Below are 12688 nucleotides of genomic sequence, written 5' to 3' on the forward strand. Positions count from 1 at the left end.
CTCTTCAATCTTCAATTGCTCCTTTGACGTTATCTTTAGTGGTCTCTCTCTTTAACGATAGTTTCTCTCTCTTCATCTCTCTCTCCAATAACCCATCGAAACTAGGAAGATGAAAAACTTCGTCGAAAAGATAATCATCTTTCTTTTTTTCTTTAAAGTTAAAGGGTAATTCTCATTATAATAGATATTATTAGTTTTTAAAGTTTAAAAGAGAAAAAAAAATAAAATTTTAAACCGAACAAATTTAATTAACTTTAATAATTTATAAGTAAGTAAAGAGTTTTTCAAAATTAAAAAATAGAATCCTAAGAAAATAACAATCTTTAAGTGGGAATAGGACAGCACTAACTGTTGAAAGCTATAAAGTCAGTCATCTTCAACCCCATTCATTTCAGTTGTCCAGTGTATGCCAAGATGACCATTTTCGTGTCTCTCTTTTCACTGCAGCCCTGGTTCTTTGTCCTCCTATCAATGTTTCTCTACATGTTTCATGTAATTTTATGTTATTTCCATCGAGTTTCTAAGTGCTCGGGTCCCCCAACGTTCCCTGTAATCGGATGCTTAGTTTCCTTCTACAAGAACCAGCACCGGTTGTTGGATTGGTACACAGAACTCCTGGCAAAATCAGCCACAAAAACGATTGTTGTCAGCCGGTTTGGTGCACGAAGAACCATTGTGACGGCGAACCCGGCAAACGTTGAGTACATGCTCAAAACCAACTTTAACAACTTCCCCAAAGGCAAGCCTTTCACTGATATTCTTGGGGACTTTCTTGGCTGTGGCATATTTAATGTGGATGGGGAGCTCTGGAGAACCCAACGCAAGTTAGTCAGCCATGAGTTCAGTGCAAACTCTTTGAAAGAATTTGTGCTGCATACACTTAAGGATGAAGTTGAAAACCAGTTGTTGCCGGTGTTGGAGGGCGTGGCAGAGAAATCTCAAGTGGTCGACTTGCAGCAGCTGCTAAAGAGACTTGCTTTCAATATGATTTGTAAAGTTTCATTGGGCGTAGATAGATGTTGCTTAGATCCTTCTTCGCCTGCTCCACCGCTGGCGAACGCTTTTGACATGGCATCGGAGATATCCGCCAGGCGTGCAGCTCAGCCTTTGTTTTTGGTTTGGAAGGTTAAGAAGTGGCTTGGAATCGGATCTGAGAGAAGACTTAGAGACGCCATTGAAGTAGTCAGGGAATTTGTTGAGGAAATTATTCACAGTAAGAAGATGAAACTTCAAAGGAAAGGAGAACTTTGTTGTCAGGATCTCTTATCTCGATTGATATTAGGTGGGGAAGACAAGGAAGTGATAAGAGATTTGATGATAAGCCTTATTATGGCGGGTAGAGACACTACATCAGCAGCAATGACATGGCTATTCTGGTTGATTTCCTGCAATCCTGAAATAGAGCAAGAGCTTATTAAGGAGACAAAATTCACCAAAGGGAAAAAATTAGATTACGAATCATTGAAAGAACTAAAATTGTTGAATGCTTGCCTTTGCGAATCCATGAGACTCTACCCACCAGTGGCCTGGGACTCAAAACATGCAGTTATCAACGATTTGTTGCCGGACGGAACACCTGTACAGGCAGGAGACAGAGTGACGTATTTCCCATATGGAATGGGAAGAATGGAAGCATTATGGGGTAAAGATTGGTTTAAGTTCAAACCAAAGAGATGGTTCTGCAAAAAGGGAAAACCAAAAAAGGTATGCCCATACAAATTTCCAGTTTTTCAAGCTGGTCCAAGGATTTGTCTCGGAAAAGAGATGGCTTTCATTCAAATGAAATATGTGGTAGCTTCTATATTGGAGCAGTTTGAAATCATACCAGTCAGCCCCGATCAACCCATCTTCATGCCACTCCTGACGGCACACATGGCCGGCGGATTAAAAGTTTTGGTTCGCCGGAGAGATCAGCAATCAAGATAAACAAGTAATTGGTTTATTCAAGAGTCAATGATATTAATTTAAATTGGATGGGCTATGGAACATTGCACTTTGCCTCCCATGTAATATAGTCGGGAGGAAAAAATATTATGCATAACAATCCTATATTACAAGTTTATACATTGTTTTTATCAACTTCCTAATCATACTGATTAGACTTTTCAATCATGAATATTTTAAACAAGGCCTAGAATCATATACCATGTAATGATAAAAATCTAAACGTATATGTGATTGTCAAGATATGAGATGGGCCAATATTTAAATCAGGTCAGAAAGCACATGCGTGCTTGGAATGATTGTTTCACATGTCTTTTTTTTTTTTTTAAGAATAAAATAATGAATCTTCCTAGTCATCATGTATCGTTTCCCCATGGCCTATATACTTTTGATAAGCAATGTCAAATGTACTATAATAATAAAATAAAGCTACCTCATACGACCCTCTTTGTTTTGTTCGTAACTTGACCAAGTTATTTGCCAAAAGTAACCTACTTTGATTATTTATAATTATTTCCTGAGTGGAGAACTTTTACTTTATTAGGGATCCGCAAAACATCTTAAGGATAATATAAGTCAAAGGATGCTTATTGATATAACAAAGTGAAACTTACAGCTACAGACTGTATTTCTTGGTCCTGGATTTCCAAGCAATCTCTACTGGGATAAACTTCCAAATTGTTTATTCCATTTCTTTCAAAGAAACAGAAAGCCACACCTCATGCAATGCATTCTCAAAATCCTATAGGAAACATTTTTAAACACAAAATAGTAATGACTGGAATCAATCAATGTAATATGATTATTCAACTTTCTAGTCACATCTTTTTAATTATAATTTATACCTGAAGAGTTACTGGTTGCAGATCCTCCTTTTGCAGTTCTGTTATTTCTATGCCCTGTCTCAGAGCTTCTCGGCGAGGAACCATAGAAGCATCCTTTACTGAGTTTTTCATGGCAGAATCAGAGTAACCTGGCAAAGAAAATTAACCGGTAAGAGGTTACAAACAAAAATAGACAAATTTAATAACTGTAAAATTAACTCTGCAGGATACAAAGGAATTAACCATCTTCGGTTAATTTGCTTATGGTATTAATATCTTCTTAAAGCTTAAATAATCCATCTTTTTTTCCAAAAGATCACATATAATCCAGGCTCTTGCTCTTTATTCCCAATACCAGCATGTTAGTGACAAATTTATTTAATAAAAAATGGTTGAGAAAATAAATGAAGATTATAAATGACACCTGACGAAGGAAGTGGCCTCCTTGCTGCTTCGTCAAGTTCTTGGGGTCTATTGTTGTGGCTCCTGGAAAATGGTTTGTGCAATTGCTATGTAAATTGTGTTTCTTGCCCAGAATGTCAAGAGCAAGCTCATGTATAAAGAGATTCAAGAAAATGGACAACAGGCTGCCGTTATCTTTTTTCTTTTTTTTTTTAAATATAGTAAATAAAGAAAGAACAGGTCCACTTGCAGAATATTTTAGTAAGGATGACGGGCTTATTTAGGTAATGTATATTGCTTACTTCAACAAGAAAAAGAAGTAATTAATTCCAAATTCAATAATATTGATGCTTTCTTTCTACAGGAGATTACACGCTTTCATTATCTTAACATTGCCCACATGATGTATTGACTTGACTAAAGCATGTCCAATACGAAGTTAGTCCTGTGAGGGTGCACAGCCATCTTGTCCCATACAAGTTTTCCTCTATCATGATCAATCCCTTTGTTCCAAATATAAACGTCCCCATTGAGCTTCAGTTCATATAAATTGAGACAGAAAAATAAAGAGAAGGTAAGGGTTCAGCAAACCTACCACTCTGAAACAATATGTTGGGATAATGAAACCTGGAATGAGTTTAACTCTGAGCAACACCAATAAAAAAGAAATGATTGAATATGTGAATTTTAAACTTAACCAACAGCTTGCTGGAAGCTACGTTATTACAACATAAAAATTTTTGTGGTTATATTTTAATGTTGTCTTGATGTATCTTGATGCAGAAAACTCTTCCTTTCATCACCCAAAATTTTATTCTCTGTCTTCAAGACTTCTTTTCTCAACATACAGTTTTAGTAGCCATTGCAAAGAGTAAAAAATGCTAGGGAAAATCTACAGAACCTTAAGTTGTAGCCAAACTCACAAGATTATAGTGCTTCTCAGTAGTAAACCACCAACGGTCAAACCCTTCATCTGTACAGCAGCAAAGCACTCATAAACTAAATAATTGTAATTAGGGATTCGAAAGTTACCTATAAGTAGAATTTGCTCACTACCACTGTCAAAGCTTTCCATTTCAATTAGGAACTGTGTTTACAATCATCTACTTGACTCATGTTCACCTTCTGAGTTACGCTGTAAGCACATCATAACCTTTTTCGATCAAGTATATTATGCACTGCCCATATTCCTAATATTTGCTGGTGTAATGTGCATGATACAAGATGGCCCCAAGATGAGAAGTAGTTTTTTTTTTTTTTTTTTTTTTAGCCAGATGAGAAGTAGTTCTGCAAGGCTCAAACAAAATTACAGCAAAAGAAACCAATCTATCATTAAGCTGCACCTCAGATTTTTCAAGTACTGAGGCTGGAAAATAAGTTACCTGAGAAAGCAGTGAATCTATTTCATTAACAAAAATTACAACCGCTGATGGCGACTGGCAACTCAAAAAAGGGCTCTCACTAGCTTTTCACCCTCACCAATTGCATATTTATTTTACAATGTATTCATTTTAACATAAAATTGAGGAAAAGGGAGGAAAGATATTAGAAGTGAACAGTTAAAAATGAAGTTTATTTCCCATCAAATCGACATAAAAGTCAGAAAATTTTGTAAAGAATTATAAGTAAACTACTTAGCGTGATTCTATGTATCCCAAGTTACAATATAAAAAGATGCCAATCAGTCACATATCAGATCAGAATATAGTGTTGGTGAGTAATACAAAACTAAAGCCAAAGAAATAACACTTTGCCCACTTGGTTGTAAATGAACTCACAGATATATAGAAGAAGGTTGCTTTTGCTTCTCCAGCTATAACTTTCCCAATCATTGTATTTCCTGTTCCCTGAAATAAATTAGGTTAGAGATAAATTACAATCTACTGATGTTTAAATTCTTAATACAAGAGGATTCAACACTTACTGGGGAACCAAAGAGAAGAAGACCTTTTCCAGGGCAATGACAACATTTAAGTATGTCAGGACACAACCATATCCATATCCTTCACACATTTTTTGGCATGCTCCAAACCGGCTAAAACATTGTAAAGCAATGATTTTAAATTAACAAGAATTCCACAGATACCAGAAAAAAGGAAATAGAAGGAAAGTTGGTGCTTCTCATTGTAACCACTATCATCCCACCAGACATTAGGATCCTGATCCATAATCTCATTACTAACATGCTCAATCAGATGAGGTTCCAGATTCCTTAATTTTTCAGGAAGCTCGCCATCTGGACCACATAGCATTTCCACACTAGAACCAAAACAGGAGAACATTGTGACATGCTTGTTTATGTCAATGGTTGATATTACCTGTATGCGGTAATGTCTGTGTGTATGAAGGCTGCTAAAACAAATTAACAGAAATTCTTGAAAAGTTACATGATCAAACAGTATGAAACTGGCATGCGCTGCTTTATTATTGCTTCAATTTTTTTGGGTTACACTATATGCAACAGATACATATAAGTTTGCAATTCCAATCAAAATGCATTGTTGTTTGGTTAGTTAAATGAGAGTTTCACACACCGGATAACAGAATGAGCACACTGGTTTTGAAAAATACAATAAAGGACAAAGCCTCTGATAGAAACTAATTCATAAACCACTTATTTTGAATATTTAATTGAAATAGATAAAAAGAAATTTTCAGAATAAAAGAAAATTGAGATACTTTTTCAAGAAGTATATAAAAGGTGCTCTTCAAAACTATTTTTTGAATCAAGAGAATGCTTGAAGCACTTTTCGAGAAGTAATTGATAGACACTATTTCATAAAGCACTTATTACTGCTTTTACAGAAAGTCTTTTTGCAAGAAAATGCTGTTCACATAATACACTTTCAAATACACCATAAATTTAGGAAAATCTCATATAATTGAAACTCTTTCCAGGATAGTGACTACTTAAAAAATAAAACAGAAAAATGTAAATGCTATCAAATGTAAATAAGGATATTAGTTCAAGATACACTCCTTGTTACTATGACAAATTTATGCTCACTATACCTTTGTTGAGTCATCTAATGCATCATCATTCCTTCCTGTAGCCCTTGAAGTTATGTTTCCAACATTGCTCCCAACCAATCTAATAGGGGGAACAAAATTACAACGAACTCCATGGCATGAAATCCTATATGATTTCAGACCATAATCCATAATCAAGGGATTGTCCTTATTTTGAGGGAATTCTGAGGCACTTGATGTCCCACCTGCCCCTGTCTTTGCCTTACATCAAATTCCTATGACAGTCAAAAGTATTTCAACAATAACTGTTTGCTACACAGGGATAATATATAAGCTAACAAAAACAGCTAAAAACTTCTAAACTATTGCAAAAACTGATAGGTCATTCCAGGATGGAGATCGTATTCATTCTCCTTTCCATTCCTCAGTCTCTAAAAGTCTATGCATACAGAAAGCACATGATCATATGATATGATACTCCCTCAGCTAGTATGTATGCAAATTAACATCATCCCCATGTGGAGCAACAAAGAAAGCTGCCAAACCCTACAAGTGGACTTTCTATATTTTATCCATTCGAATAAAAACTTTTAAAAATTAAATTAATGAAAAACCTTACAGCACAGTATTGTCACAAGCAGCAACAAAGAGAAAAGGCTCAAAAGCAAAATTATTTTCGTTCTTGCAGCCACAAACCCATTGGAAGAAGCATCATTGTTAACTATTTCAAAGCTTGATGGTGACTTTACACTATCATTTCTGGGGCTACTAGTTTCAATATGCGCTTATTTCATCCCAAGGTATTTCTATGACCTCTTTCTTCCTCTTAAAGTTTAACAAAATTGGAGAGACCATGAACCTTAGAAAGGTTGGAATTGGAATGAGCCTTTTCTACAATCGTTCAGTCTTCAGAGCTTTTACTTCTGGGGCCAAACCCATTTTTATATGGGCCATTGTTTGCCTTTGTGATGTTTCCATAAAAAGATGCCAGCTTTGCTTGCATCATAACTTTTGATTCCTGACCCATCAATTTTTCCCGTTTGTCTGAGAGTCCTTGTTGAGACAATTAAAGATTCCAATAAGTTCACCCTTATCATTTGGTTAACACATATTTTCTAGTGGAAATGAGAGCCAAATATATAAGACATTCATAAAAATACACTGCTTTAGGTCATAAGAAGATCAAATCAACGAAAGAGAGAAGGCCTGTGTTTCCCACCAATTCACAAGTAGCCCTTTGTATTGTATCATTGAAGATTAAAGAGAAAATATTTTGACTGCTTACAATTCTCAACGGTGCTGTGCTTGCATGTTCAAAGCTAGGCTGAGAACATTGATGAAAAATCATCAGCATAAAAGATTGAGAAGTATATCGTTTAGTGAAAAGGGGCACTGAACATAGATCTGCAGTACTTGATAATACGCCCAAAACAAAGTTCAATTAATGATAGAAAAACAAACAAACAGATAAGGAACTATAAAGAAAGAGCCAGTAGCACTCTCTAATTATCTACAATGTTAATCAGTGTCCAGTAACAAAAGTATCCAAATGGGAATCACAATTGACACAAGTTTCTGATCTAAAATACCAAGAAATATTGAAGGATCTCCAAAGTTAAGCTGAAAATGCATTTCAAATCAGTATTTGTCACCATCATACACAAAAACCTAACAAACAACACTTTAATTAATGGCTTCAACAATTAATTTCAGTCCAATTTAGACCATCTTGAACAAAAACCTATATATCCTAATTACAAATACAAATTTTAATATAAAGATAGATTACAACGCTTCTGATTCTCGCTAATTATGTTCAACTCTCAAGCACTAATCACAAAGATAGTCAACAAATTTAAGTTTAATAAGCTGAATTATGCTCAGTTATGAGCAAATAGATACACTTACTGTTCGGATTGAACGAGGGCTCTCCGAGCCATGTCATGTTTGGAAACAGCATCACGGTGGATGGGACGAGTGAGAACCTCATCTTCCTTGGAGAGAGATTGTAATTAAAGAAAGGGAATGAGCTGGAGGCTGAGAAGCGGAGCTGATGAGTAGTTGCACTTTTGGAGGAAGTGATCGGGGCGGAAATAAAGGGAACGAGGGCGCTTGAGTTTATCGTCTACTTGCTTTCTCCATTACGGCGTCGCTTGTGGGGCGTCTCTAGAGTTATCTTCTTCCATATCTTGTAGTTTATGTAATGGAGAAGAGAATGCTTGTTTTTTGATTTCTTGTCCCGCCATCTTTCGTATGTGCCTAGAGAAAATAACCCTTCTGTTGAGTGAAATTACGAGACTACCATTGCTTTACGTATTTTTTTTAAATTGTAAACCTTTGTGCTGTTTAAAACCATTTTTCCTACTCAATGAATCAGATTTTATTTTTACATTAAAGAGTCCTTGATTTAACTTTTTTTTTAAAATATAAAATAAGCCAAATATTTAATATTTGATATTAAATTTACTGAACACATAATAAAAATTATTTGTTTTATTTTATTTAAAAAGTAAATTTATAAGTTCAACAAGTAATAGAAAAAGTTTTAAAATATCATTATATGTACTTATTTATATATATATATAAAATATATTATCATATGAATAAATATTATTTTATTTTTAATTTAAAATTATCTAATCAGATAATAACACATTATATATATATATATATATATATATATATATATATATATATATATATAAAACTGTTTTCAAAGTGAGAACTTGCAGAGAATCAAACACAATTACACATTAATAATGCCCTTCAAGGGAAGTGACACAGTATTTATATTGCATCACCTTGATGTCGATGATAAACCAGTCAGGAGCATAGAAGAAATCGATGACCCTCTTTCATAAATTATGAAGCAAAGTTATCCATTGTCACAAACTTTTTCATTGAACCTGATGAGTAAAAGAATGACAATTACGCCTAAACAAGCTACAGGGTAAATTTTGTTTTTTGGTTCTACAAACACAGAATCATTCTCCACAAAGGTAATGAGATAAAACTGTGCTACTTCCATATGACAAAGGTAAGATGTTCTATTGACACTAGGTGAGCAGATTTAATGAAACAATGACCAATCAACGGCGCTAGAATCCCTGACCTAAGTGCTTCCAGGAGCATCACTTCCAGTAGCTGGTTTCCGATTCAAGTAACGAATAACAGCATCTTCAACCCTGGTAAAACCACCAAATAATATCAAATATTGCAGGTCACTCCATAAACTACTTTTCCTTATTTTCACTAATTATTTATTCGGCACAGAATGCTAAAAAGGATTTAAATACTTATTTCAGATATCAAAAACAGCTGTTTGCCTATCTTCATAATGATAAGTTAAATTAAACAAAATATCTGAGTATTTTTTCCAGTCAAAAGAGGGCATATGGATTAATTCTTGGATGGGCCAGTGATCATGCATATGAGAACACTGGATATTAAATGATGCTACAAAGGGGCATAAATCAGCCATAAGTAATTCCATATGAAATATCCAATAAGAATGGCTGCATATTGAATTAGGTACAACCTACTTCTAAAATTAAATAGGGAATCCTAGAATTACTTGCCATCAAGCCAATCGCATTTGGAAGTTATTATTGTACAATTGACTGTGCCAAAAATGGTAGGGTGAAGTCTTAAAAAGTGCAAGTGAATATTAAAAGCGACAAGATAGTAAATGACTTACCATGGTTGGTTGAAAAAATCTGCTCGGCGCTCTTTCTCAGCACTTCGACCAGCTTCTCCAGACAAAAGCTTTAAATCTTTGCTCTGAGATTCTATCAATGCATTGATAAATTCGACAGGAGATTGACTGAACCCAAGGAAGAATGCCCTTCTCCTTCTGTGCTCATGGATTTTCCTGATAGCACCACATATTGCTTCATCACACTGATCAATTTCTTTGTTCTTCTCAGCATTGGCCAATAGAGCAGACAATTCCCTCTGTATTGGAAAAGGCACATCAACCAGTACATCATAACAAGCAGTGCCAACTAGGCTGTTCCCAGAAAGCTTAATCTTGTGCTCCAAATGTATAGGTTGTGGAGGAGATAAATGATGTGATATCTTCTGTGAAACCGTGGTGAATTTCATCTTTTCTTCTCCAAATACTTTCTGTAGAGGTGCATCACAGTTAAAGAATGATGGATCATTTGCGTTCTGCAGTTTTCTAGCCTTCACATAATGCCAAATTGCAGCTATAATTCTTGGGCGTGCATCAACCTCAATACCAAGAAGCTCTGTCAATGCTGGAGAAAGCTTAAATTTCTCAGGCACATAATTCATTTCCAGCCGAATGTTTACCGTGAACTCTTTATCCCCTTTTCTCTTTACCTCAAAACCCTCATGAGGTGCAGGTGAACGAGCATTCTCCCAAAAAATGATATGGTTATCTGGATATAGTCTCTGGTCCAAGGAGATGGTTACTCTCTTGAAGAAGGATGAGAACTTTGGGTACAAGGGATTAGATTTTTGAACAATTCCAAGCTGGTCTGTATCTCCCCCATCTTCCAAGATTCTCCCAATTATCTTAAGCGTCCAGCTAGGGGGCTCGGCATTTGGCTTGTTTGGAATTGTTTTCATCTGATTAGCAAAAGTATTGAAAATATAGATCCGCAGAGTTTTCTGCACACAATGAGGGTTCTTAAGTGCCTCCTGAATGTCAACCTTCTTTCTAGCTAAAGCAGAATCAACACGAGCCTCAAACTCAAGGAGCTGAGTATACAAGGCAGATTCAGGCAGAATGGCTGCCACTTTATCTTGTAACTGTTTCTCTGTAAACTTTTGCTTCTTCTTTCTTGCAGCAGGGGTAAGATCCATAGTTTTCAAAGGGAAACTCATGTTTGCCAAAGGAACCCCCGGTGGCCGCACTGGTGGCTTTTGAGGCATCCTCTTCAGACTTGTGCTGCCAGGAGTTAGATTGGAAGGTGAAGATGAACCTAAATTTCCAATACCAGAATTCTGGAATTGGTTAATGGAAATGCCTTGGGCTTGTAACTGAGCTTGGAGTTGTGCCTGAGCCGCTTGGACTTGCGCTTGTGTATGAGCATGAATTTTTGAGGCAGCTAGTGCCTGGGCTTGCAACTGAAACTGGTTCGGGAACCCACCAACCAATTGTGCCTGAGCTTGTGACTGTGTAAAACCAGTGTTTGTGGACATGGACAGACTACCCAGTCCAGCATTGCCAAAGGGTGAAGAAGATGCTCCATGGCTCTTCTGTGGGTTATTATTATTGTTCACAGACATAACTATCTAACAAATTATCACAGCCAGAAGAAAGAAAATCTAATCATCAACAAAATCTGAACTTCATAAAAGCATAACAACTAAAATCATTTACCAAATATAAAAACCAAAAAAGATACACAAACCCAAGTTGAATTTTCAGTAAAACCCTAATACCCACAACAGTAAACCAATCGAAACCCCGAAAAATTGAACCCTTTACAAATCAAATTCCAGTAACAAACACCTAAAATCCATGTAGCGCAAAAGCAGAAAGCAATAATTGAGCATGAAAAAGGGAGCACTGTGGGTCCAAGATACCCAATCAGTAAAATTAACAATGCTAAAGTGATTGTCAATTTTTTCAAATTAAGTTGAAATGTAAACCCAAAGACGACAATTCTTACAGAAATGACAGCAATGCTTGGCGTCCACTGAGTTAAAAGTTAAGACCCGGCGATAGAAAGAGATTTTCTTTTTTCCTTTTTTCGTTTGGTTTTGTTTTCTTCCTTCTATTCTCTGTTTGCTCCCTTACAAGCAGTTTGCACTTTCACACTCAAATCGAACACTACTGCCCATATTTCAGTGGGTCGGGTTATTTGAATGGTTTAATATGAAAATAAACAATACAATTTCATTTATCATAAATTTTATAACTTAAAAAAAACACAATATTTCACAGGTATATATTTATATTATTATTATATAATAAAATATTATTTTAATTTAATTTAAAATCATTCAATTATATTATAATATATATAAATATTTATTTATTTATTTATATATTCAAAATATATACATATAATTTCATTATTTATTAAAATAAAGCATACAAACTTATTATTTCTCAAGAGTGACGGCAAATAACTACTGAATTAAATTTGTAAAATAAAGTAACTTGGGCCGTCCTGCGGCCCAAACTGCTGCTCTCACCAACTTTGCATATTTGAATGCTGAAATTGGAATCTTTGAAGTTTTCTATTTCTTCTTCTGATGATGAAGGTTCTGTATTGAACAGAATAGCTGAAAAATGTTGTTAACTCTTGGTAAGAAAGTCTTCAGGTGACTCTGCTCAATCATAAACCAGAGGGAAAATCATATAGCTTTGGACCTTTGGTGCCAAGTCTTTCCATAATTTCTGTCTCTTGATGATGAAAGTACTTGACACCACTAAATCAAATTCCTATGATTCCTTGCCTGGAAAGTGAAGTGAATTCTTTTTGTAACAAGGAAACCTTATTTACAATTGCTCCAGTTAAGTCAAACCTTTACTCTTTATACTTAGAATCTCATTAATTTGCTATTCAAGC

The 12688-nt window shown here is 35.3% G+C and overlaps 3 protein-coding genes across 3 annotated transcripts; 1 reads left to right on the forward strand and 2 right to left on the reverse strand.

Annotated features, from left to right (window-relative positions):
• Positions 1-323: 323 nt before the first annotated feature.
• LOC123223852 (cytochrome P450 94B3-like) lies at positions 324-2300 on the forward strand. The gene has a single exon (XM_044647267.1). It carries the CDS (start codon positions 415-417, stop codon positions 1924-1926), a length of 1512 nt encoding a protein of 503 aa, XP_044503202.1. The 5' UTR covers positions 324-414; the 3' UTR covers positions 1927-2300.
• A 326-nt stretch (positions 2301-2626) lies between these two features.
• LOC123223941 (ATPase family AAA domain-containing protein FIGL1-like) lies at positions 2627-6332 on the reverse strand. Its single transcript, XM_044647440.1, has 8 exons — positions 6183-6332; positions 5489-5522; positions 5162-5406; positions 4949-5017; positions 4481-4552; positions 4203-4257; positions 2790-2917; positions 2627-2686 (listed from the first exon to the last, which is right to left on the reverse strand). Exons 1-8 carry the CDS (start codon positions 6330-6332, stop codon positions 2627-2629), a joined length of 813 nt encoding a protein of 270 aa, XP_044503375.1.
• Positions 6333-8972: 2640 nt separating this feature from the next.
• Positions 8973-11973, reverse strand: LOC123223851 (SWI/SNF complex component SNF12 homolog). The gene is made up of 3 exons (XM_044647266.1): positions 11783-11973; positions 9838-11402; positions 8973-9325 (listed from the first exon to the last, which is right to left on the reverse strand). Exons 2-3 carry the CDS (start codon positions 11394-11396, stop codon positions 9253-9255), a joined length of 1632 nt encoding a protein of 543 aa, XP_044503201.1. The 5' UTR covers positions 11397-11402; positions 11783-11973; the 3' UTR covers positions 8973-9252.
• Between the last annotated feature and the right edge of the window lie 715 nt (positions 11974-12688).

This window comes from Mangifera indica, chromosome 8 (genome assembly GCF_011075055.1).
Source record: "Mangifera indica cultivar Alphonso chromosome 8, CATAS_Mindica_2.1, whole genome shotgun sequence".
Lineage (NCBI taxonomy): Eukaryota > Viridiplantae > Streptophyta > Magnoliopsida > Sapindales > Anacardiaceae > Mangifera > Mangifera indica.